The sequence below is a fragment of the Pimephales promelas genome, chromosome 16, assembly GCF_988280905.1.
Source record: "Pimephales promelas chromosome 16, fPimPro1.hap1.1, whole genome shotgun sequence".
Lineage (NCBI taxonomy): Eukaryota > Metazoa > Chordata > Actinopteri > Cypriniformes > Leuciscidae > Pimephales > Pimephales promelas.
In genome coordinates, this window is record NC_142784.1 from 6729442 (window position 1) to 6755427 (window position 25986).

General features: G+C 45.0%; 2 protein-coding genes across 6 annotated transcripts in view; one reads left to right on the forward strand and one right to left on the reverse strand.

The window, feature by feature from the left end:
- dock10 (dedicator of cytokinesis 10) overlaps positions 1-989 on the forward strand; it is a 188844-nt gene extending 187855 nt beyond the window's left edge. For all 5 annotated transcript variants that reach the window (XM_089120921.1, XM_089120920.1, XM_089120923.1 and 2 more), the window contains one exon: positions 343-989. In XM_089120921.1, the coding sequence (XP_088977047.1) occupies positions 343-390 (48 nt within the window). In that variant the 3' untranslated portion in view covers positions 391-989. The remainder of the gene's footprint in view (positions 1-342) is intronic.
- Positions 990-9664: 8675 nt separating this feature from the next.
- Positions 9665-15963, reverse strand: sbds (SBDS ribosome maturation factor). The gene is made up of 5 exons (XM_039654869.2): positions 15690-15963; positions 13924-14053; positions 13628-13828; positions 13153-13317; positions 9665-10045 (listed from the first exon to the last, which is right to left on the reverse strand). The coding sequence occupies exons 1-5, from the start codon at positions 15815-15817 to the stop codon at positions 9917-9919; spliced, it is 753 nt and encodes a 250-aa protein (XP_039510803.1). The 5' UTR covers positions 15818-15963; the 3' UTR covers positions 9665-9916.
- Between the last annotated feature and the right edge of the window lie 10023 nt (positions 15964-25986).

The following is a 25986-nucleotide window of genomic DNA, read 5'->3' on the forward strand; positions in this document are numbered from 1 at the left end:
TAAGGGTCTTATCAAGCGAAATGATCGCTCATTTAAAAAATAAATAACAAAGTTTAAGTTTTATAAGCACAAATGCTCGCCTTGCTCTGTTCTGTGATGCACGTTTGTGACTCGTTTATCAAAATGAACAAATCTTTTCCCGCTAAGTTCCCACACACTTGTTTGTTTCTCCGAAAAACAATGCAACAGCCAGTTAATGTGCACTCATGTCTGGTTTTGTTTTGGTCTGTGATTTCGAGCACTGCCGACATTAAAAATGTGATGTTTAGCTCATTTATCCCGTTCTTCGCTTGTAAGCAGTTACTCTGTATGTTGATTGCATGTTTTTTCTGCCTTTCAAAGATTCAGTTCACAAGACAACCAGGACCCGAACGACACAATGCCATCTGAGCTGCTAGTGAGCTTCGGAAACGGTTTTCTCCAAAATGGCTGCCGGGTTTTTATGACTAGAGGGATTAACAGAGTTTGTGATTTTAATGAAAAAGAAAAGACAAAAAGGAAAAGCATTCTAGTATTGTGGATGAAGCATATGACTGTTTTTTTTTTTTTTTTTTGCATTACACACACACACCCCTGCATAAACTCGCCAATACCATCTCAACAAGTACATGCATCGCATCAAATATGCCTTTTTATTCTAGAACCTGCTTTTAGAAAACAGTGACCTTAATTAACTAAGCAAATCTCGTGTTCGAAATATTTTATAGGGCTTTCTCTTGTCATTTTTTACATCATCACTGATATCTGAATACTGTTAGCAGTCTGATTGTCATGTTTCATTCTCTGTATGCGCACACATCTCTAGTCCCTGAATGTAAAGCCCTTCTAACATTCCCAGCTCACTCATTTTACAAACGCAAATGTGCTATTTTATACGTTTTTTTATGATTGATAATGTTTTACTGTTACTTTGTGTACTGTTGTAAATTGTAAATAAGAATAATTAAAATGTAAAATGTTTTTTTATATATTAAAATATGATATATGACTGTTTGTGTCCATTTTTAATGCATGACACTGATGAACATTATTTGTGGAAACAATAATACCATTTTAACATTTTCAGTGAGAGGAAAAAACTATTTTTATTCATCAAGGATGCATTAAATTGATTAAAAGCGACAGTGAAGACATTTATAATGTTACAAAAGATTTCTCTCTATATATATCCTTTACATTTTTTTAAAAATGAAATTGGCGAAAACGAGTTTCCGAATCGAACCATTGTTCCCTGAGTGGGGAACGAGACGCTGCGCTGTGGGGAAAGCTGCGTCTGAAGTGTGTGTGCAACTCGTCCAGTTAACCTCGACTGGTGCTGCTCAGCTGGAGACTTGCGATGGCAGACCGCAGAAGATGGCACAAATCTGGGGGACTGAGCTCAGGAAGACACACCTGGAGAAAGGGCAGTTTCCAACATTGAGCGGTCATGGACACACTCAGTAATGCTGCTTCTCCTGGTCCGCCCACACATGAGGATGAAAGGAGCCATGAAGGAAACTTTCTGTCGTGAATGTACTGTAAATGTCACTGAAGGCCAGCAGAAATGAGATGTACAGTCTCTCTGCTTAACACACAGTTCATGCATCATCAAGGGCACTTCACTTCATGGTTAAGTAAGATTAAAGACCCCCTTAACGTTAATTTTGTGAAACTGTAGCTGTGGTTGAATACTTACACGACATTACATTAAATTGATTTTTTATTTTTATAAAGTTACCAAGGAGGACCAGCCACGTCAACTCCTTGCAAGAGACCTGCCCCTTCAAACCCTCTCCACCATAGCTTCGTCCAGTGACTCGTACAGTAACTAATTTACTTTTAAACCTGACTTTTCTTGCGGTTATTTCAGTTTAATGAAAAACAAGCATGTCATTAAACGCAACGTTTATAGAAATCGAACTTTACCTCATCCATGACAACTAATTTTCGATTCCCGTCTGACTGATTTATCCACGGTGGAGTTGAAAACAACAGTTCCCATCATTCCGCGTTCCTCCACGTCGTCATCAAGCAAAGCCGTTGTTGTTGTTTTGAATGTAGCGCCCTCTAGCGGCATCTAAATCTTAGGTATTGCAGCTTTAACTCTAAAATACATTTTAAAATGTCAAGCTAACTACAAATTTAAAACATATAATTAAAAACATTAATAAAAACGACACAGAGACTAAAAAATTCCTCTCATTTTCATTTCTGTATTATTGATGAAATTGTAATTATGAATGAGAAGGTCAATCTCAACATACAGTCCTGTTACCTAAACTTTTTCTTAGATTTATTTTTTTTTATTTTAAAAATATTAACTTTTGGTAAGGTACTAGAAATGGCTCAGTGTCCTCACGCTATTAGCATCAATGCTATGTGGCCATCAGGTGGCCATATGCCATACTGTATATTTGATAACTTTTTGCTTAAAAACTCAATCCTGTTACTTTCAGTCCTGTTACTGTTTTTTTCTTTTCTAAAAAAAATTAAATTAAACCACTATTTTTATCAGTTTTATTTGGCCCATGATTTATACAATTATTTAATGAATTAATTTTTTTTTAAAAAGTATAAGCTTGAGGCTTCGTCGACTTTAAAATGAAAAAATGCCTTTGTGTTCCCTTTCGTAGTCACTTAGAGTTACGTCAGAAGTGACGGAGAATGGGGGTTTCGCATGAAAGCCAATCCTCTTCGAGTATTTACCAACGAGCCAATGGCATTCAGTGGGTATAAAAGGAGGAAGTGAACGCAACCGCAGTATGTTTTCGCTTCGGAGCCAAGAGACCTTATCACTCCTAAAGCCATTCTCACTGTTCAAGACTCTTCGAGACGAGCGTCCTCTTCAGTGTTGGTGTGACGGCGGTACCCAGCGAGACTCTGCATTGCCTGCGATCTGAGCAGTGGTCTGCCAGACTTTGCGCTTCTCCCTGGTCGCCTCAGCGCTGAAAGAGTGAATTTCCTCCTCTCATTGAAAGAGCTGCACGTGGCATGTCTTTTTAAAGATGGTTCGCCCGTGTTCTTCTGGGTGCGGTCGATTCATGTCGTCTTCTGATGGTCACGATCGCTGCTCTGTATGCCTGGGCATTCAGCATGCTGCAGCAGCGTCCGTGGATGACTCATGTTCCTTCTGTGGGAACATGAGCATCTCTACACTGAGATCTAGACTCAATGATCTGACAAAAGTGAGAGTCCCCGTCCCCGCTACTCGATCTGCTTCTTCCACGAGAAGCTCTTCGACTCACGGCCAGGGTGATTTGACGGTGACAGTGTGTAACAAAGCCCCGACGCTAGTTCCTCGGGCCACACCCCCCGCTCCAGTGGTAGAGCCAGCGAGCGCCAGTTCGAATCAGCCGTCTACCTCTTTGCAGGTACCGTCTGTTTCGTTCGGCGCTCCAGATGATGATGCGATGTCGATCGCGGCATCACAAGCGGCTGGATTCCTCGGGAGATGAGGATGCGGCTGCGTTGCCTCCCTCGGGAGTGCCAGCGTTGCCCGTGTCTGATCCCGAGTTAACGGCCATGCTATCTCGGGCCGCCGTGAGTATCGGGTTAGAGTGGAACCCTCCGCCCTGCCCCGATCTCTCACGGATGGATAATTGGTTTTTGGGCAAGGCTGCCGCCGCAAGGCCACAGCCGACCCCAATACCTTTTTTCCCCGAGCTGCATGCGGAGCTGACGCGCTCTTGGAAGGCTCCTTTGTCCTCCCGAGAGCGCGATCTAGCCTCCCCCGCCTTTCCTCCCCTCGATGGTGGGGCCGCCCGTGGGTACACTGGGATGCCCCCGTTGGAGCGCTCTGTTGCGATGCAGCTGTGTCCACAGAGCGCCTCCTCCCGTGGTCCTCCTAAGCACCCATCCAAAGCCTGTAGGTTCTCGTCTGCTATGGCGGCGCGTTCCTATAGAGCGGCGGGACAGGCGGCCACCGCCCTGCATGCGATGAGCACTTTGCAGGTCTTCCAAGCCAAACTGCTCAGAGATATGCACGAGGGCGGGACTGATCTAACGGCATTTAACGAACTGCGACGGCCACAGACCTTGCTCTCCGGGCAACGAAGGTGGCTGCTCGCTCCGTTGGTCAGGTGATGGCCACTAGCGTGGTCCAGGAGCGCCATCTCTGGCTTAACCTGGCAGATACACGGGATGCCGAGCGGACTCGTCTGCTCGACGTCTCGCTATCCCAGGTTAGCCTTTTCGGCGGTGCAGTCGAGGACTTTGCCCAGCAGTTCTCGACTGCCCAGAAGCAGACGGAGGCGATCAAACATACTCTGCCCCGACGGCCAGCTGCTGCCTCCACCCAGCCGTCGGTGCAGACGCCTCCCCCTGCTCGCTGCCGAGGACGCCCCCTGCGGCTCCCCTCCCTCCCGCCCGGCCCCAGCAGCAGCCTTCACCCGGGCCGCGGCGCGGAGGAGGCCGCAGGCAGGCGTCACAGCCCCCTCAGGCCGCACGCCCCGCTAAACGCCAGGCAAAGCGACGTTCCTGAGACGGGCTGCTCAGTGATGAAGGCGAGTTTTTCCCAGGAGGCGGTAGCAGGCCCTCCACCGGGGGAGAATCTTTTGTTCTCAGCTCCCCGCTGCTCACCCACGGGTGGGCAGTACCCTGAGTTGGTTAAAGAAAGACTTGAATTCATCACTGAGCACACAGACTGGAATGAGTGCGCTCGACGTCCCAGTGCGTCAGACCACTCATTCCTCTCTGTCTCTGAGGGTGCGGAAGGGAGCGTGTGTCGTCCCCCGACTACGCCACTCCCTTCCCCCTCTATCGCCAGACCTCCGGCAGAACAGACCCCCGTGGAACGCTGGTCCTTCCCTGGTCTCTTCTGTCGGGGAGCGGGCTTCCACTGTGCATCCGGGCGGGGTAACTCCTGCGCGCATGCCAGTCGACCCGCCTCGCTGCCCCTCCGGGGGGACGTCTGTGGTTCGCATGACCCTGCTGGTACACTTCCTGGAAGCTTGGCAAGAGCTTCCTGGGCTGTCCCGCTGGGTCATCAGAACGATCAGATTCGGCTATGCGATTCAGTTCGCACGGTCTCCTCCCCGTTTCAGGGGAGTTCGCTTCACGATGGTCGGTGGCAATGCCCCGGTCATGAGAGCGGAGATTGCGACCCTGCTGGCGAAGGGTGCAATCGAGACGGTCCCTCCAGCCGAGATGAGGTCCGGGTTTTACAGCCCCTACTTCATTGTCCCCAAGAAGACCGGTGGGTTACGACCGATCCTGGATCTGCGCATTTTGAACCGTGCTCTTCATCGACTACCGTTCAAAATGCTCACAGCCAAACGCATTTTCGAATGCGTTCGGCCTCAGGATTGGTTTGCTGCGATCGACCTGAAGGACGCGTACTTTCATGTCTCCATTTTGCCTCGACACAGACCGTTTCTTCGGTTTGCTTTCGAGGGCCAGGCATATCAGTACACGGTTCTCCCATTCGGGTTAGCTCTGTCCCCTCGCGTCTTCACGAAGATTGTCGAGGCAGCCCTTGTTCCCCTTCGCGAACACGGGGTTCGCATCCTGAACTATCTCGACGACTGGCTGATACTGGCACACTCTCGAGAACAGGTTTGCAAACACAGAGACCTGGTGCTCCGGCACCTAGCCCGTCTGGGCCTTCGGGTCAACCGGGAAAAGAGCAAACTTTGCCCTGTGCAGAGGATCTCTTTTCTCGGCATGGAGATAGACTCGGTCGCCATGTCCGCGCAGCTCGCGAGCGCGCGCACTCACTGCTGACTTGTCTTCGACAGTTCGAGGGCAAGAGTGCGGTTCCACTGAAACTGTTTCAGAGGCTCCTGGGGCATATGGCATCCGCAGCCGCGGCAACGCCGCTCGGTTTGCTTCATATGAGACCGCTTCGGCTGTGGCTTCGCGATCGAGTCCCGAGGCGGGCATGGCATCGCGGCTCGCTCCGAGTTCCAGTGACTCCAGCATGCCGCCGAACCTTCTTCCCGTGGTCGAACCTCAGCTTTTTACAGACCGGTGTCCCTCTTCAGCGAGTTTCCAGGCATCTCGTTGTCTCCACGGATGCATCTACCACGGGTTGGGGTGCCATGTGCAATGGGCATGCAGCCGCGGGTTCCTGGACAGGACCCCAGCGCCTCATGCACATCAATTGCCTCGAGCTGCTGGCAGTACGCCTGGCCCTGCACCGCTTTCGAGCGCTGCTCAGGGGTCAACATGTACTTGTCCACTCAGACAACACCACTGCAGTAGCGTACATCAACCACCAGGGTGGTCTACGCTCACGCCGGTTGTCGCAGCTCGCCCGCCACCTCTTGTTATGGAGTCAGAAGCACCTGAGGTCCCTTCGTGCAGTATACATTCTAGGAGACCGAAACCTGGCAGCCGACGAGCTGTCACAGGTCCGCCCTATCTCCGGCGAATGGCGACTCCATCCCCAGACGGTCCAGCTGATTTGGGACCAGTTCGGGGAGGCACAGATAGATCTGTTCGCCTCCCGGGACTCATCCCACTGCGCCCAGTTTTATTCCCTGACCGAGGGTACGCTCGGCACAGATGCACTGGCGCAGAGCTGGCCGCGGGGCCCACGCAAGTATGCGTTTCCCCCAGTGAGCCTCCTTGCACGGGTGTTGTGCAAGATCAAGCAGGACGAGGAGCAGGTCTTGTTGGTAGCCCCCTATTGGCCCACCAAGACGTGGTTCTCCGAACTCATGCTCCTCGCGATAGCACCTCCTTGGCCTATTCCTCTGAGACAAGATCTACTCACTCAGAGACGGGGCACTCTGTGGCACCCTCGTCCCGAGCTCTGGAGACTCCACGTGTGGCTCCTGGACGGGACGAGGCAGGTTTGAGTTCGCTGCCACCTGCGGTGGCGGCAATCATCACTTCCGCTAGAGCGTCGTCCACGAGACACCTTTATGCGTTGAAGTGGAACCTCTTCGTCAGCTGGTGCTCTTCTCGCGGAGAAGACCCCCGGAGATGTTCGATCGGTGTTGTGCTTTCCTTCCTGCAAGAAGGGTTGGAGCGCAGGCTGTCGCCCTCCACCCTTAAGGTTTACATCGCGGCCATTGCTGCCTCTCATGAAGCAGTAGAAGGTAAGTCCTTAGGGAAGCACGACCTGGTCATCAGGTTCCTGAGGGGAGCGAGACCCCGGCCTGGATACGTGCCCAAGGTTCCCACCACTCCCTTCCGGGACCAGGTGGTGAACCTGCAAGCGCTGCCCCTGGAGGAGGCAGACCCAGCCTTGCCACTGCTCTGTCCGGTACGTGCTCTCCGCACCTACGTTGACAGAACGTGGTGTTTCAGGACCTCAGACCAGCTCTTTGTCTGTAATGGAGGGAGCCAGAAGGGAAGGGCTCTCTCAAAGCAACGGCTGTCTCACTGGATAGTGGACGCCATTGCTTTGTCTTATCAGCAGCAAGGCTGTCCGTGCCCCCTTGGTGTGAGGGCCAATTCCACTCGGAGTGTGGCCTCCTCTTGGGCTCTAGCGCATGGCGCCTCGCTAACAGACATCTGCAGAGCTGCAGGCTGGGCGACACCAAACACCTTCGCCAGATTCTATAATCTGCGAATTGAGCCGGTGTCCTCTCACGTACTCGCTTCCGCCAGTACTGGACCCGCTTAGGTGTCTTCGCTTGCTCGCCATTCCACTCCTCGGATTGGATAAGTGCGATATTTCCTCAGTGTCTTCCGTTGAAGCCTTGAGTCCTCCAGCACCGACGATGCGGGCACCACTGCTGTTGCTCTGGATGCCGGCTAGGTGCCTCCATGTGCACGGTTCCCTATGGTAACTGTCTCATGTGTATTATCCACTGTAAGCCTCTCTGAGCATGTGTCTTCCCTTGGCAAGCCATCTGCCACCCCTGGAGTTAAATTCTAGTAGCCACCTGCGGTTGGTGCTCCAGTGATCTCCATATGCGTTCCTATGCGGCCATATGTGTATTTGTAAGTCCTCCTTCGGTAGGCATCTGGTAGCATGTCCCTCCCAGGATATGTTTCCCAGTGTACCTTGGTAATCCTGTGTCAAAGTGGGATCCCTGAAAAAAAAAAAAAAAAAGGTAAGGTGCAGGGGTCCAGACTTTCGCAGGGCACTGGAAGACAGCTTGAAGATGGCGTGATGGCACTGACCCCCATTCTCCGTCACTTCTGACGTAACTCGAAGTGACTACGAAAGGGAACGTCTCGGTTAAGGATGTAACCCTCGTTCCCTGAGTAGGGAACAGAGACGTTACGTCTCCCTGCCACTTCAGCTGTATCGCTGGGTAGACGCCGGAGTTCAGTCTTGGCTCCTCAGCGAAGACATACTGCGGTTGCGTTCACTTCCTCCTTTTATACCCACTGAATGGGGTGGAGATACGCTATGCAAATTCCGCAGCCCCAAGGCATTTTCATGCCATTGGCTCGTTGTTAAATACTCGAAGAGGATTGGCTTTCATGCGAAACCCCCATTCTCCGTCACTTCTGACGTAACGTCTCCGTTCCCTACTCAGGGAACGAGGGTTACATCCGTAACTGAGACGTTTTTTTTTTTTTATCAAAATACCCTTTGCTTTAAAGGTTCGCTAAGCGATCCTGGGTGTTGACGTTCGGAATATTTTCAAACAAATCGGAGGCTAGCTAGACCCTCCCTCCTCTGCATCTCATCTCCTCCCCCTCCCTTCCGTGCTTCCTGAAATAATTGTGAACGTCCATGTCTAGCTAATTATATCCTTGTGTGGGTTTGGCGAACATAAGCGTCAGTTTAGAAGAAAAAAACAATTTAACGTTACCCACCTGTCCAGCAAAAACAGAGCAACCTGAATGTCGGACTGGAAGACCTTCTGCCGCCGGAGTTCTCGTCATCGTTAAAAAGCTTTGCTACCGATGTAAATTCGGAACTTCGCATGTTCTTTATCCGACTCCTTCTTTTTCATTTGTTCTTCAGAACGATGTCTCTTTGGTCGTGTGTCGGCCATTTTTCAAACTTCCCTCTGATGCTTCTATCTCCTTCACACACACACCCCCTTCATGTGCACGCGCACTAACCCCCCAGACCCACCCTCAAATACTTCTTGCCAGTGATTGGCTGGAACACTGTTTGTTAGGTTTCGTGGTCCGGGACGGGTGAGACATGATTGTTTTTGTTGGCGTTTGTGGAGCCTGTGGTGTCTACAGAGACCGCGTTTTTTTACAGTCTGTTTATTGGACAGGCAGCTAGCCGATAGTGAGGAGACGTTTGATGTATGTGACAAAAAATGTTTTGGCCCCACATCGCTTAGAGAACCTTTAATAGTGGTTTTATTGGCACAAATATAATTTTTTTGAACATATAACCAACAATTTCTTTAAAATAAACACTTTCTTGTGGGGAAAACAAACTAAACTCTAAACTTGCTTTTTAAATGACACGTGATTTTCGGTAACATGATTGAGAAAACATGCGTCCATATTCTGTTTAAACCTTGTAAAAAATAAAATAAAAAAAAGTTGCCTGAGATTGACCGATACACATTTTGAATAGTTAAATATGTGTAGTATTAGAATCAATGTTGAAAAAGATCAAAAATAAAGTTTATTCCACCCATTCGGTGGAATGGCCCTTAAGTGATCCAATTAAGCAGCCTCAAAGTGATTTTGATTTGAATTAATTTCATATATTTTTCTTACATCATTCAATTATAAAACCAGCTAACTAATAAACTATAAGAACTATATTCTCTGGCACCAAATGAGCACATTAAAATGATAACACAAGCACTAGGTGACAATGCTTTATTGTATATTATTAAAATTTCTCTTATTACTATAACAATTCAAATTTTCACAGAAAATAAATTATTGCAAACATGCTAAATGTTGTCTTTTTGGGAACATAATTTTAAATATTCACCAATTTAGAATTGTTAATAAAGCCTGTTTCAGTTGCAAAAGAGAACTCAATTAAAAAGGCTCTGTGTGTTAAATGAATGGGCAATAGTTTAATGTGTTGAAGCAGGTGAAGATGAAGAGGTTATTCTAGTTTCTCGTCTCCTTCCTCCACATCTTTGAGACTGAGGACCTCCAGCGTTCCCTTTCCTTTAGTCTCACAGCGGATCAGCTCATCGATCTCACGGAAGCAGCCTGGATCTATCAGACACACCTGGAGGCAGGACACACAGTTACCTTAGCTCAGACAAAAGGGGAAAATATACAATGCCATAATTACACATACCAGTATATATATATATATATATATATATATATATATATATATAGAGAGAGAGAGAGAGAGAGAGAGAGAGGGAATGCATTGACGTCACTTTCCCGCCGGAACAACCCACCTCAGCCTGACTGAGTGGCAAAAGATATGCCGCGTGAGCAGCCATAAAACTTTATAGTTTGTTTTTTTTTGGCCAGTGTTTATTAAAAAACATCCAATAATGCAGAATATGCAATGATAAATATTTAATTGATGAGTTTTTTTTTAATTGAACAATTCAAAATATATGGGTATGGTTTTACAGCTAAATTCAGAAAAGATATTAACACAAATCCACCTATGGAAGCTTGTTTCCGCCACTGAATAAAAAAATAAAGTAAATAATTGCGACTTTTTATCTCACAATTCTGACTTTTTTTCTCACAATTGCGAGATAAAGAGTCCGAATTGCGTGATATAAAGTCAGAATTGCGTGATATAAAGTCAGAATTGCGAGATATAAAGTCAGAATTGCGAGATATGAAGTCAGAATTGCGAGATATAAAGTCAGAATTGCGAGATATAAAGTCAGAATTGCGTGATATAAAGTCAGAATTGCGAGATATGAAGTCAGAATTGCGTGATATAAAGTCAGAATTGCGAGATATAAAGTCAGAATTGCGAGATATGAAGTCAGAATTGCGAGATATAAAGTCAGAATTGCGTGATATAAAGTCAGAATTGCGAGATATGAAGTCAGAATTGCGTGATATAAAGTCAGAATTGCGAGATATGAAGTCAGAATTGCGTGATATAAAGTCAGAATTGCGAGATATAAAGTCAGAATTGCGTGATATAAAGTCAGAATTGCGAGATATGAAGTCAGAATTGCGAGTTATAAAGTCAGAATTGCGAGATATAAAGTCGCAATTGCGAGATATAAAGTCAGAATTGCGAGTTATAAAGTCAGAATTGCGAGATATAAAGTCGCAATTGCGTGTTATAAAGTCAGAAATGCATGATATAAAGTCAGAATTGCGAGATTTAAACTATTCTGAGGGGGGGAAAAAGTTAGTCTTTTTTTCCCCCCTTAGAATTGGCCTAATAAGTCGCAATTGCGAGTTTATATCTCACAATTCTGAGAAAAGATGTCAGAATTTCGACATATAAACTCGCAATTGTGTTATAAAGTCAGAATTGCGAGATGTAAACTCGCAATTGTGAGAAAAAAAGTCACACTTCTGTCTTTTTTTCTCAGAATTGCGACTTTATATCACACAATTCTGACTTTATATCTCGCAATTCTGACTTTATATCACACAATTCTGACTTTATATCACGCAATTCTGACTTTATATCTCGCAATTCTGACTTTATAACACACAATTCTGACTTTACAACTCGCAATTGCGACTTTATATCACGCAATTCTGAGAAATAAACTCAGAATTGTGAGATAAAAAGTCACAATTATTTATTATATTTTTTTATTCAGTGGCGGAAACAAGCTTCCATACCACCTTTCGCTGACTGGAGTCCAGTTGTTTCTGTGAATTGCAGCGATCCATTTGCTCCTCTTTCTATAGGAGTCTGTGAAAATATACCTCTGATTTTTTGTCAAATCTAGTTGTAGTCAATCGCAAAGCTCTTTCCCACTTTATATGCGTTGTGTTTGTTTTTCGGGGCATTGACACTGAATACATATTCAGCCGCTCAGTCTTTTTGCCACTCACTGTGAGGAACTGCAGGCCGACGGTGACGTCACACGCATACCCTCTATAGTATCTCACAAAAGTGAGTCCAACCCTCACATTTCAGCAAATATTTTAGTATATCTTCTCATAGGACAATACTACAGAAATTAAACTTGGATATATTGATTTAGAGTAGACAATGTGCTGCTTGTATAGCAGTATATACACTTAATGTCCTCTGAAAATAACAAAAAATACAGCCATTATTGTCAAAATAGCTGGCAACAAAATGTGATATTTAGACGCCACAGTAAATCTGCCAACTCTGTCTTCATTTCCATTGTAGCACAAACAGTCCTCACATTAATTCACATATAATTGTGGGAAATGGACAAATTTAAAGGAAAGTGAAGTGTGTAGTTGTTGAGGTCGTGACGGCCACGTCCTCTGTCCTTCTCATACGCAATTTACGGTTCAGTACACTGAACATTTACTGGATTTACCTCTATTTAAATACACAAATTAATCCAAACTTACGATAAATGACAAATTATAACAAAATAATCTGAACGACTGTTAGCATTTTATCGGTGCAATAAGGTTCATTAGTTAACATTAGTTAATGTATTAACTAACATTGAGCAATACATTTGTTACAGTATTTATTCATCTTTTCTTTATTATTGTTAGTTAATAAAAAAGTCATTCATGTTAGTTCACATTGTGTTACTTAACGTTAACCGATACAACTTTAGATTTTAATGTTTTAGTAAATGTTGAAATCACACTTAACTAACATTAATAAATACTGGAAAAGTGTTGTTTATTGTTAATTCAAAACTAAAGTAGCAACCTAATTTTAACTAATGAAACCTCATAGTAAAGTGTTGCATTTAATTTAATTTTTTATTTATTTTAAAATAGTTAATGATGAACTATTCCCAGAGTTTTTGCTAATGTATTAGAATTGGTACAGAGAACAGTGAAATGTTCCCGGGCATTGGTAGTTTTGGTCTCTTTGTCGTGATATGCTTGTTTTTTACTTAAGCCATTTTATAAAAGCCTGACACTTGTTCTGACTGACAGCCGGAAGCAAGTACACTAGCACATCTTAAAAAGAGAGAACAGACTGCAGAAAAATACTACATTGACTCTAAAAATCACATTTCTGTTATTTCAAAATTACATTTCGTTTAACGCACCACTGCTAAACATATTAAACTCACTCACTAAACTCACTTTTCAACTAGTCTGTTGTTGGATAACCAGTCTATTAATTGATCATGCTGGCATATCCCTCGTTTATAGACCAATGATATCGGTTTACGTCCTTGACATCCAGTATATAAAGCGTAATGAACGAAAGACTCGTACCATTTCCAGCTGATCATGGAAGTCCTCTTCCTCCACTGCCTTTATTAAGGGTCTGAGCTTTTCTTTCAGTCTCTTCCCGTCCTTGGCTGGCAGGACGAAGCGCAGCCGCATGTGAGCTCTCTGGATCTGAATGGACTCCTTCAGCTGCTTGATGACCTCGAGAGCCTGGGGAGGGGGCGGCACTGACCTTCAGCATCATCAATGTCTCAACATTTAAAACTTTTTAAGTATTTTGGCCGTTCATCTACACAGAAACGGCATTTTGGGGGCCTGAAAAACGCAAACTTTTGAAAATGGGTTTCAAGTCAAGTCAGGTCATCCTCATGAATGCTGAGTGGTTAGTAACTTTGGAAAGCTGGTGAGTAAAAGTTAATGTCAAGCCCTGCCGTCAAACGTCACAAACAAGCATGATTTGATGTTAGTGGCCTCTTCAATGATCAGTTCACAGATCGTCACATGATCAAGGTCTACTGACCTGCTGTTTAGTGCTTTTGTTCGCCTTGACGGAGAAGTGGATGTCCTTCATCGCTCTCTCTATGAGGCTGACTGTGTAGGGCCGTTTGGTCTCAGGATTCACACATTTTTCTGCCACAATAGTTGCAATATCACGAAACATCTGTTCCAGCTGACTCTGCCGCTCCCGATCTGACACCTGCAGTTCTCCTTTGGATAAAATCTGAAAATAAAAGCCATTTATGTAGAAACAGTTAAGGATTCGTAGAAAACGTGTCAACTGATTATAACGATAAAAACAATCGTCTTCTGATTCACCTGTTTGCATATTTCTGTCAAGTCATCTGTGCCGAAAGCATTTGACAGGTCCTCTTTCTTCGCCACTTGACCCTTAGACACATTCACAAACACTGTGTTTGTCTGCAGGACTTCATCGAGGTCTTTCTCCCTGGAGGCACAGTTGATTTGTGCATTACATTAATGTCATGAGTGATCATGAAATTCCATCAAATAACGTTACAAATCGCGTTTCCCAACTGGGAGTTTGTGGGTTGATAAAACTGCTATCAATTAACTGCATCATAAGTAGTCATTAAAATAAAACAAATATATATTACTATATAGCTTTTCAAATAGAAAAAGGCTGTTTGTAATGTAATGCGCCTGCTGTGTTCACTTACACTTACAAACCAGAAAAAAACTGTTCACTTACACTTACAAAACAAAAAAAAACCCATACAGCTTGAGGGTTTAACATTTGCCAGTGAAGAATTCAGGACATAATTATTACTAAGTTTTTTATTCTACTGTATTGTAATTATATTTCTGTATTTGATTTTTAGTTTTTTTACAATTCTATAACAATTTTACAATTAATTACAATTACAGTTTTATTGCTGTCTATATTCTGAAGCCGTATTTTACAAAAGGCGTTAGTTCATATATAATTTGATATAAACGTTTTATTACTAAAACAATTTCAATTCTTTTTTTTTTCTGGTTGTTGGCATTATTTTCAGATTTTGGAGTGATGCAAAGTGATGTCCAAAATATCTTCTGTAAAACCCTTTTAGAAATAAGAGTTTGTGTTTGCATAATATATGTTGGTGCACTGTGTATAATTATTATATATATATATATATATATATATATATATATATATACACACACACACACACACATGCATGTATACCGGTATTTAAGAAAAAAATATTATTTATATATATAATATAAATTATATTTAAATCTATATACAGTATATACATGAAAATATTTCTTAAATATATACAAACATGTTTGTGTATTTTATATATATATATATATATATATATATATATATAATAATTATACACAGTGCACCCATATTCTGTAAACACAAACTTTTATTTTGGACGCGATTAATCATTTGACAGCCCTAAAAAAAGTAATACTTTTTTAACCTGTGGGATGTTCGAATGTTCAGATTTTTGTTCAATAAATGTAGCAAAATAGTGCATATTTAAACATAAAATTTCATAAAACTTGTAATATAAAAATAAAATAAAAATGTGCAATACTTCATGTAAGCAAAGATCAACTTGGGAACGTATGGTAACTTGCATCTATTAGTTATTGTTTTTAAACACACCTGGTGTCCTTCTTTAAAAGTAAATATGTATATGAAAGATTGTATAAATGTACAGTGAAAAAGACACGTTTGGATTTGAAATAAAAATAAAGAATGAATGTTGTGTTTGTAGTAAACAGCCGCGCACTGCAAATGCGTCATTTCTGAAAACACGATAAGCGCGTGCTGCGCACTGCAGAGTACTGCGAGAACCCGTGAAACAGACTGGAAAAAAACATGTAAACCAACTGGCGCTAGTTAGTAAGTGTTGGTACTGTTGGTACCATAGTGTGAGCACTCTTTAAAAGCTATTTCTATCTATCTATCTATACAAAAACAATCAAAAGTACGCAATACAAGTCTTTACAATATTGATATATCAGTAATGTAAGACTTAAACACTGTTATAATAGCTATAATCACAAAATAAACACAATATAAAAAAAAAAATCGTATGAGTTTTTCATAACAGACTCACGCTCCAGATCTCCAGCTCATCACTTTGTTTTTATAACAGGCTATTTCAAATCGTTTCCCTCCTTTCTTCATCCTGACGATGGCAACATTTGTTAGCCTGATCTGGTTTGTAGGTGTAAATATTGACATGTTTGATTATGTCCAGCAGCTCAACGCGGTGCTCCAGTGCTGCGTCTCCCTCTTCCTGCCTGCCTCTTCCTCGCACGCACTCTCGGTGATGATCTGCGACTCCTGGAGGACTGGAGTAATGGCGCACAAATAAGAGATAGAGTCGAGAGGGGGATGCAACCTAGACTGTGAAAAGGATGCAACGCAATGCAACATATTTCTGCTGCATGAAGAGGTACTGGAGCACAAGTATTTCAAAGTCCTTCTGTTGTAGAGTGAGTTTTTGTAGATTAACCTGTAGGGGGCAATCTAATGTATTTTGGCTTTGTGCAGTGACACCAAGGGTTGCCAGGTCAGTCAGTGTAACAGAACCACCACGATCAAAAATAGCTAATCAAAAAGACCTAACAAAATAGCCCAAACTAGCCCAAATATGAATAGCAACAAGACAATAAATTAAGAGACATGTACGATAAAGAGTGGATGTGTGCATATTAATATATTTGCAAATACTTCAAATGATTACTTTAAGTTTATAATAACAATAGACCTATGACGTTTACCATTCTTTTTTCCATCTCTTTATTTCCTGAAATGTTTTAGAATATTTTAATAATTAATACTAAAAGTTTTTAATACAAGTCCTAATGGTCGCACCATACTGGCCCAACCGGTCCTCACACTGATGGCAGATTCCCCTGAAGAAGGACATTCTCTCTCAGAGGCTGGCGCAATCTGACCACAACGCGGTGGGTGACAGGTCCCTGGGAAAGCATGACCTGACGTTAGGTTCCTGCGAGCCAAATTCTCCCAGACCTCACCTCATCCCCTATAGGAATCTTTCTCTGGCCCTACAGGCCCTGCAGAGAGCAGTTGTGTTATGTTCAGAGAGCAATTTGCTGTGGCTACGTACATACCCTGATATTTACCTCCGTTTTTGGATCCGATAGTTACGGTTATCGACTTACTTAACCTTAACTAAGTCAGGTATGTATGTCACATAACCTAATTTCTGGAATACCCCCAGGACTGCTACCGTATGTAATGGAGCATCAGCAATAATGCAGGTCTTGAGTTTTGAGGAGCCAGCAATAAGGAATCATGTTAAATGTGTACCATACTGCCATTCTATATAACGATTATATGACTGAAAGTAACAAGTCAAGTCATCTTTACAGTGATAACAGTAAAAGCAACAGAGATTGTTTTGGCTTTATGACAGCTTCACTAACACTACTTCACTGAAGGTATAAGTTTAATGCGAACCCATGATGTGCAGTTTATTGAAACACAATACAAACCAAACTAAAACATGGCATAACTATGAACAGAACAGGCTTGACAAACGATGCAAAGAGACATAACATAACACAAAAGGGGTACGTTACAGTATCACATGATGAAATCAGAAAATCACATGACAAAACCAGGAACATAACTGTGACATGAAAACCTAAATCTGATACATAGCCAAACGTGACACTGAATATATATTACAAATAGTAAGTTAAGGAATCATACTGCAAGGTGGGGATCACTGACGGCACTGGTCAGGGACGATGATGTTCATGGTCAGCGATGTTAACTGTGCTAGCAGGATTGGTGATGGCTGGGTGTTGGGACAATGGTTACTCCGACTGTTTCCAATGGATTCGGCCTTTGTAGCTGTTAGCGGGTTTCTTTAACTACTGTTGCTATGTCCGACAACCCACGCCTCTCTCACCCCCCACAATGTTCTCACTCAGTGGAATATACCGGAGCACGGAGCAGAGAGAACACTGCCAAATTTGGTCATTTTTTTAAAGAAATTGAAACAATAAATTCCATTTTCTGGCTGTAGCGCTGTAGAGCCTCAGTTAAAGCTGCTCGCGAACTGAACATCTCTTCCTTCTAGTTAACGTATAGCATCAAATAAACATGAATGAACATGCTTTTCAAGTTCAAATCCTATGTTAATCTACTAAGTAAACTCTCCTGAGTGCTTTGTCGGACAAAAATGGCGAATTCGGCGGATGGCGGATTATGATTGGTCTGATCGCCTGTCGATCAAACTCCCAGCAAAGGGTCAATTGCATGGGAAGATGACAATCAGATCGAACCAATTATCCAGACTGATCTCATGAAATGGCGTATGTATGACACGCCAATTCGTATTTCCATTTCAACCATTTCCATCCATATCAACACGCATAATCGCTTTTCAGTGTGTTTATGAACGCCGTTGACTTAACGTTACATTACTGTATATATAAATATATGACCTACCCCAATCCCGTCCCTAAACCTACCCGTCACTGGGGTTAATACCATTTATGAGTCTTCCCCTACCATCCTAGGAAAAAAAACATCGCTCCCCAGATGTAGATCTACATTTGGCTTCTTTTCGCTCGGACATTTAACGGCGTGTACATACACGCGGAATCATTCGGACATTTAACGGCGTAGACATACGGATAGCTCAAAATGCGTATAGATAACACGCCACTTGACTTGAAAGTGGTGTGTATGTTTATGCAAAAGTCATGATGTCATGTTGAATTATCAACTTTCCCCATGAACACACTGTAGTCAGGTAGGACAGGAGACCTTTCCTGAACCCGTTTACCACCCAGAGGTTCCTCCCGTGAATTTTCCCAAGTATTTTTTTGGGAGGGGCACTAGGTACTCTGCGGGGGCCATGGAGGCGACACTGACATGGACTGCACCTGAGTCTGCTCCGCCCTCGTCTCTGCCTGAGCCTGCTCCGCCCTGGGCGCCATCACGTCCTGCTCCGCCCTGGCCACCATCACGTCCTGCTCCAACCTGGTCACCCACGCTCCACGGCCCAGGCCCGCCTTGCCTGTGTCCTGGTCCCGTTCCCCTGCACGGGCCTGGCCCTCCGTCCCTCCCCCGGGATCACCTTCACTCTGCCCCCCGCCTGGATCGTTCTAGGCGCGTCTGGAAGCCGCTCTTTAGAGGGGGGGTTACAGTATGTGACGATCTGCGGCTGGAGTGCCCGCTTGAGCCTCTGGGGGGCACTCCTTCCTAGTTTATTGTTTCATTCATGTTTTACCCTGGACTGATTATGGTTTATTTCATGCACCTGTGTTTTATTATCTTGTTTAGTGCACCTGTCTTAAGCCCGAGTTTCCCCTTTGTTCGGTGCTCAGTATTGTGTATAGTGTCTGACTGCTTCGAGTGTTTTCCTAGTATTTCCTAGTTTCCTGGACTCTCTGCCTGTATCTGGTCTTCCCGTTTGTCTAATCCCTGCATTGTTTGATCGCTGATCTGGACTGCTTACCTGGTTTTGACCCCTGCCTGTTTCCTTGTACCGGTCTCTGGATTCTCCTCTTTAATAAGCCTGCGTTTGGATCACCTCTGTCCATGTTCCATGTGCAGTTTCATGACAGTTTTCTTGTGGCACCATGTGTTTTAACCCAGCACTTGCTGCCTTTCTGAATACACTGGGAGCAAGACCAAACTTAATTTTGTGACCAGACATCATTTGTATGTGACTGTGAGCATGTGCAACTCCACACATGAATGATTGACATTTCATCCAAGGACAATGCCCACTTCCTTTCAAGGTCTGTTAATCCATCTACCTTTAATTTTAGGAAATCAAATACCATCTTTCTTTGCAGGGTTCGGATTCCTGAAATTGTAACACCTTCTTAACTGTGCCTTTGCTCCAATGCCCTAATAAGTCTGCCCTATGCCTTCATTTGGTCTGTTGAAAAAGTTATATTGTGTCCCCAATTTACAATTTTCTTCCTCAATTTTCTTCTTAAGAGCTGCATTTTCCATATTTTCTTGCTGCCTTTGCTTTCTTAGTGATTTTTTTTCTGGTCTTTTTATATATATATTTTTTTTTTAAAACTATTCAATCGACTGGCTGGTGGCTGACTGGTATTGTCACATGTCCCTGTTTCTCCTCACTAGCCATGCCTTCTCTTTCTTCACTGTCACTTTCCATTTTCTCAGTGTCTTCATCTTTTTTTCTCATTTTGTTTCCACCGTTCAAGTAGCTTGTCCATCTATCCATCAACTACCGGTTCCAGGAGGCGCTGCTGAAGCCCTCCTTCAAGGTTAAAACCAGCAACTTCAGAGCTAGCAATTAAAGTGTCCCACATATCATCAGTCAGTCTTCTGCCTGGGGCTTTTTTGAAAGGGTACTGCAATCAAATGACTGTGTCTCTTTTCTGACAAACAGCTCTTTGTGTTTCAACAACCAAAGAACCGGTTCTCAGCCTGGAAATTTGTTCCAAAGTGACACCAACTCTTTTACGACATTTACATTTATTCATTTAGCTGACGCTTTTATCCAAAGCGACTTACAATTGCTATATTTGTCAGAGGTTGCACGCCTCTGGAGCAACTAGGGGTCTTGCTCAGACACATTTGCGTCTCACAGTGGATTCGTACCTGGGTCTCTCACACCAAAGGCATGTGTCTTATCCACTGCGCCATCACCACCCCTTACTTCATGCTTACATTGGGCTAAGATGTATGGCGACGTGCACAGTAGTATACAGACGTACTGATGTTGTTTGCTGGGCTCTCTAGTCAATGGAAAAACAAACAAGTTCTGAGAAGATTCGCAAGTTGAACCAACTTTAAACCAGCACCAGTTCAGTTATTTTTGGGTGGAAACGAGGTATCTGTGGTCACTAAAAATCCCATGGCACTTCTTGTAAAGAGTAGGGATGTAAACCCCTGTGTCTTGGCCACATCCCCTCCATTGGCCCTTGCCAATCATGGCCTCCTAATAATCCCCATCCTCTGAACTGGTTCTATCAATCTCTCTCCTCTCTCCACCTATAGCTGGTGTGTTGTGGCTGAGCAGTGCCTGCCTCACCCAAGTGGATGCTGCACACTAGTGATTTGTATCTTAAATCCAGAAACCAGGCAAGGCCCACATATTTCACCTCCACTTTTGCAACCCGATGGTTGAGACTCTCCAACAACCCTTGTTTCATTGTTTCAATCCCATGAGACGTGGGCCTTGGCTGCTGAGCAGCTTCTTCAGAACTCTGACAGATGGGATGATGAACGACACTGGACTTTTGTAGTGGCTCATCTCAAGGGTCTCAATATCACAGGAAATATTCGTCTGCCTAGCACTTAGGCTGGTAACACCAGTGATCCACCTCTCAAATTTTATCAAAAATATCTTAATTTGTGTTCCGAAGATGAACGAAGGTCACACAGGGTTGGTACAGCATGGGAGTGAGTAATTAATGTCTCAACCCTCAGGTGCTCTTCGGTCATTTCTGACCGAAAAATTTTTTGTTTTGAAATTTTTAAAATCACAGCTTCATCGGAATGTTACGAAACTTGGGGACTTTTATGGTATTGGGTATGTGAACACAAAAAAAATTGAGGTAATGATCCGAGCATACTAAGTGGTCGTAAAAAAAATAGTCACACTTGTGCTCTTCGGTCAAAAATGACCGACCATAGGAAATGAATGGGAAATTGACAAAAACACAAAAACTTTGAGAATTTTTGTGTGTACAATCTACTAATCGGCCACGATGCAGAAAAAAGTGCTCAGCATTGTGTCACGGTTCATGAATCCACTGTCTCATTCTGATGTTTGTGTGTGTGTGTGTGTATGAGTGGGCGTGGTTACTAATTCCATTGATTGTCAGCACCAGCTGCGATTCATCACCGCTTCCTATATAATGTCAGTAATTTCAGTCTCATGTTGTCAGATCGTTGTGGCTTCCCCGGTGTTGTGTCCTGTTCCTGTGTGGCTTCAGTCTTCTCCCCGTGTGGATTTCCTGTCTCCGTGATCGTCATCGTCTTTACGTCTTCACGGTTGGATTGTTTATTGTTCCTGGTTCCTGTCACTGAGCACGCCGATCATCATCACATCTCTCCGGGTTGCCCATCAACGTCCCTGTGTCTTACCTCCACCTGAGTGTTTGTTCCCCGATCTGTGTGTCACCTGACCAACTTGAATAAACAGTTTTACTTGCTATTGTTTCCTACTGTTTCATAACAGAACGATCTGACCAATCATGGAAGCAGCAGGTTCGAAGCTGAATGATTTCATCGCACACAGCATCTCTAGAATGGATCATCAAGGAGAAGAGATTGCGAACACAGGTCGTGCGGTTCAGGCACTCGTGACACAGGTGTCCGAGCTCACCCAGCAGCTTCAACTTCTACGCGGTCCCACTGCGCCGCCCACACCGCCCGTTCAACCCCCACCGGTACCGCATGAGAGTCAACCGGAGCCCCGTCTTCCCACGCCTGAGGGCTATTCTGGTGAGCCTGAATATTGCAGAGCTTTTCTCACGAGATGTTCCATGCACTTTGCTTTGCAGCCACGGACATTTCATAATGAACAGTCTAAAGTAGCGTTTGTGTTGACTCTCCTATCGGGGAAGGCGGCACTCTGGGGAACGGCGGTGTGGGAGAACCAGGACAGTTGTTGCAACTCGTTCCAGGCACTCTCCGAGGAGATAAAGAGAGTATTCGATCGTGCGGTGGCGGGTAAGGAGGCAGCCAGATTACTCGCGGATCTACGCCAAGGGGATGGCTCGGTGTCGGATTACTCTATTCGTTTTCGCACCCTGGCTGCAGAGTGCAAATGGAACGAGGAGGCGCAGTGGGACATGTTCCTGCATGGGCTGGCTGACCGCGTTCAAAGAGAAATATATATCTTGGACCTTCCTAAGACTTTTAATGGTCTGGTGGAATTGGCGATGAAGGTCGACTCACGCTTAAATCGCGTGAATTCTCGTGCACGCTCTAATCGACCACAACAGTACTTTGAAGAACCACGAGGTGGCGACGGGAGCGCGGTCAGCCCAGTTTTCGACCACGAGCCCATGCAGATTGGAAGAGCTCGGCTTTCCCGGGAGGAGAGAGAAAGGCGGAGGTCCCAGGGACTCTGCCTGTACTGTGGTAAGGCTGGCCATTTCCTCCACTCTTGTCCAGTAAAGGAGCAAGCCCGATAGTAAGTATGAGGCTACTATCGGGTGGGATCTCCGTCGAGAAGACCTCATCTACATCATCAACCCTCCTCCCGGTAAGACTGAGATGGGCAACATCCACGCACCCCACTCAAGCACTTCTGGATTCGGGAGCAGAGGGTAATTTCATGGACTACAGTCTTGCAGTTAAACTTCAGATTCCCATCACTGCCCTTAAACATGCTATTTCTGTCAACGCACTCAACGGACAGGAACTTCCCAGGATTTCTCACTCTACTGAACACATCACACTTGTCACATCTGGCAATCATACTGAAAGGATTTCGTTTCTACTCATGGACTCACCTCTGACACCGGTGGTTTTAGGGCACCCATGGCTCTCTAAACACAACCCCCGTATCGACTGGCACAACAATTCCATTTCCTCCTGGAGTAACCACTGTCATGAGTCATGTTTGTTGTCTGCCTGTTCGTCTGTGTCCGATTCTTTGTTTCAGAACGAGGCAATGGATTTATCTAACGTGCCCGCAGAGTACCTAGACCTGAAGGAGGTGTTCAGTAAGTCACGAGCTGCTTCTCTTCCTCCGCATCGTCCCTATGACTGTGCTATAGATTTACTGCCAGGTAAGTCTCCGTCTAAGGGCAAACTTTACTCTCTTTCCATTCCTGAGAGGGAGGCTATGGAGAAATATATTTCTGATTCTCTCGCCTCTGGGTTCATTCAACCTTCCTCTTCTCCTGCGGGGGCGGGGTTCTTTTTTGTTGGAAAGAAGGATGGATCTTTGCGACCTTGCATTGATTACCGAGAGCTGAACAACATCACGGTAAAGAATAGGTATCCTTTGCCGTTGATGTCTTCAGCTTTTGAGAGGTTACAGGGAGCATCCATTTTCACAAAATTGGACTTGCGTAACGCTTATCATTTGGTTCGCATTAGGAAGGGGGATGAATGGAAAACTGCTTTTAATACCCCTAGGGGGCACTTTGAATATTTGGTTATGCCATTCGGTCTGTCCAACTCCCCAGCGGTTTTCCAAGCACTCGTTAATGACGTGTTGAGAGACATGGTCGATCAGTTCATATATGTCTACCTGGATGACATATTGATTTTTTCTTCGTCTCTCCAGGAACATGTTCAACATGTCAGACGAGTGCTTCAGAGGTTGTTAGAGAATGGGCTTTTTGTCAAGGCGGAGAAATGCGATTTTCATGCACAGTCTGTTTCCTTCCTAGGGTATATCGTCTCTTCTGAGGGAATGCGCATGGATCCTGACAAGGTTAAGGCAGTGATGGATTGGCCAAGCCCGGATTCCCGTAAGGCCCTACAGCGGTTTCTGGGGTTCGCCAATTTCTATCGGCGTTTCATTCGCAATTACAGCCAACTAGCCGCGCCTCTGACCGCTTTGACCTCCCCCAGAACTGCGTTCAGGTGGTCAGATACTGCCGAGGCGGTATTTGCCAACCTCAAGAGTCGTTTTATTTCGGCTCCGATTCTTGTCACCCCTGATCCTACACGTCAGTTCGTGGTGGAGGTCGATGCGTCAGAGGTGGGGGTAGGTGCAGTTCTTTCCCAACGCACTTCCTCAGACGACAGGATGCACCCATGCGCGTTTTTTTCCCATCGTTTATCACCTGCGGAACGTAACTATGACATTGGTAACAGAGAGTTGTTGGCAGTCAAGTTGGCGCTGGAGGAGTGGCGACATTGGTTAGAGGGTTCAGGGGTTCCCTTTATCGTTTGGACCGATCACAAGAACCTTGAATATATTAGATCTGCCAAAAGACTTAACTCCAGGCAGGCTCGGTGGGCACTTTTTTTCGGACGTTTTGATTTTGTTCTCTCGTACCGCCCGGGTTCTAAAAACATCAAACCCGATGCCTTATCTCGTATTTTTGATCCATCCGAACGCCCGGTGACTCCCGAGTGTATTTTACCGGGGAAGGTAGTTATCTCCGCACTCACATGGGAGGTCGAGTCGAAGGTCAAGACGGCCTTAGAAGGGGTAACGCCTCCGCCCGGTTGCCCACCGAGCCGTTTATTTGTTCCGGAGGGGTTACGGTCCGACGTCATTCAATGGGGTCACTGCTCTAGCGTGGCTTGTCATCCAGGAGTAAGTCGCACCAACGGCTTGGTAAAGCAACGATTCTGGTGGCCATTAATGGCTCGTGATGTTCACGATTTTGTTTTGGCTTGCTCAGTTTGTGCCACTAACAAGACGTCTAACCGACCTCCGGATGGGTTACTTCGACCGCTGTCTGTCCCTTCGAGACCCTGGTCCCACATCGCGCTAGATTTTGTCACCGCCCTCCCGCCGTCTAATGGCATGACGGTTGTTTTAACCGTGGTGGACCGGTTTTCGAAGGCGGCACATTTCATTCCCTTGCCCAAATTACCCTCAGCCAAGGAGACAGCGGTCGCAGTCATTGATCACGTCTTTCGGTTACATGGCCTCCCGAAGGACGTGGTGTCTGACAGGGGTTCCCAATTTGTGTCCAAATTTTGGCGAGAGTTTTGTAAGTTATTGGGGGCTACGGTCAGCCTGTCATCGGGTTATCATCCCCAGAGTAATGGTCAATCTGAGCGAGCCAACCAAGACTTGGAGAGAACGTTACGATGTTTGGTAGCTAAGAATCCTTCATCCTGGAGCCAGCAGCTCTCTATGGTTGAGTACGCTCACAACTCGTTACCAATGTCATCTACGGGCCTCTCGCCATTTGAGTGTAGTGTAGGTTACCAGCCACCTATTTTTCCCAGTCTGGAATCCGAGGTCGCGGTCCCCTCCGCCCACGCATTCGTCCAGAGGTGTCACCGTACTTGGACCAGAGCCCGGGAGACTCTGCTCCAAGCAGGGAGGCGCATGAAGGCCAAGGCCGATCGCCACCGGTCTAAGCCTCCCGTATACGTCGTGGGTCAAAAGGTGTGGCTTTCTACTAAAAACATTCCGCTCCGCTCCGTTTCTAATAAGTTAGCTCCCAAATTCATTGGCCCGTTCCCTGTCACCAAGATTATTAGTCCGGTGACAGTCCGACTCAAACTTCCTCCGGCGTACAGGAGAATTTGTCCCGCCTTTCATGTATCCAAAATCAAACCCGTATTTTATTCTCCCATTAATCCGCCTGTCCCGGTTCCCCCCCCGCCGCGACTCGTAGATGGGGAGCCTACATATTCGGTACATCGTATTCTGGACTCGAGACGGAGGGGACGAGGATTTCAGTACTTGGTGGACTGGGAGGGTTACGGTCCGGAGGAGAGAAGTTGGGTTC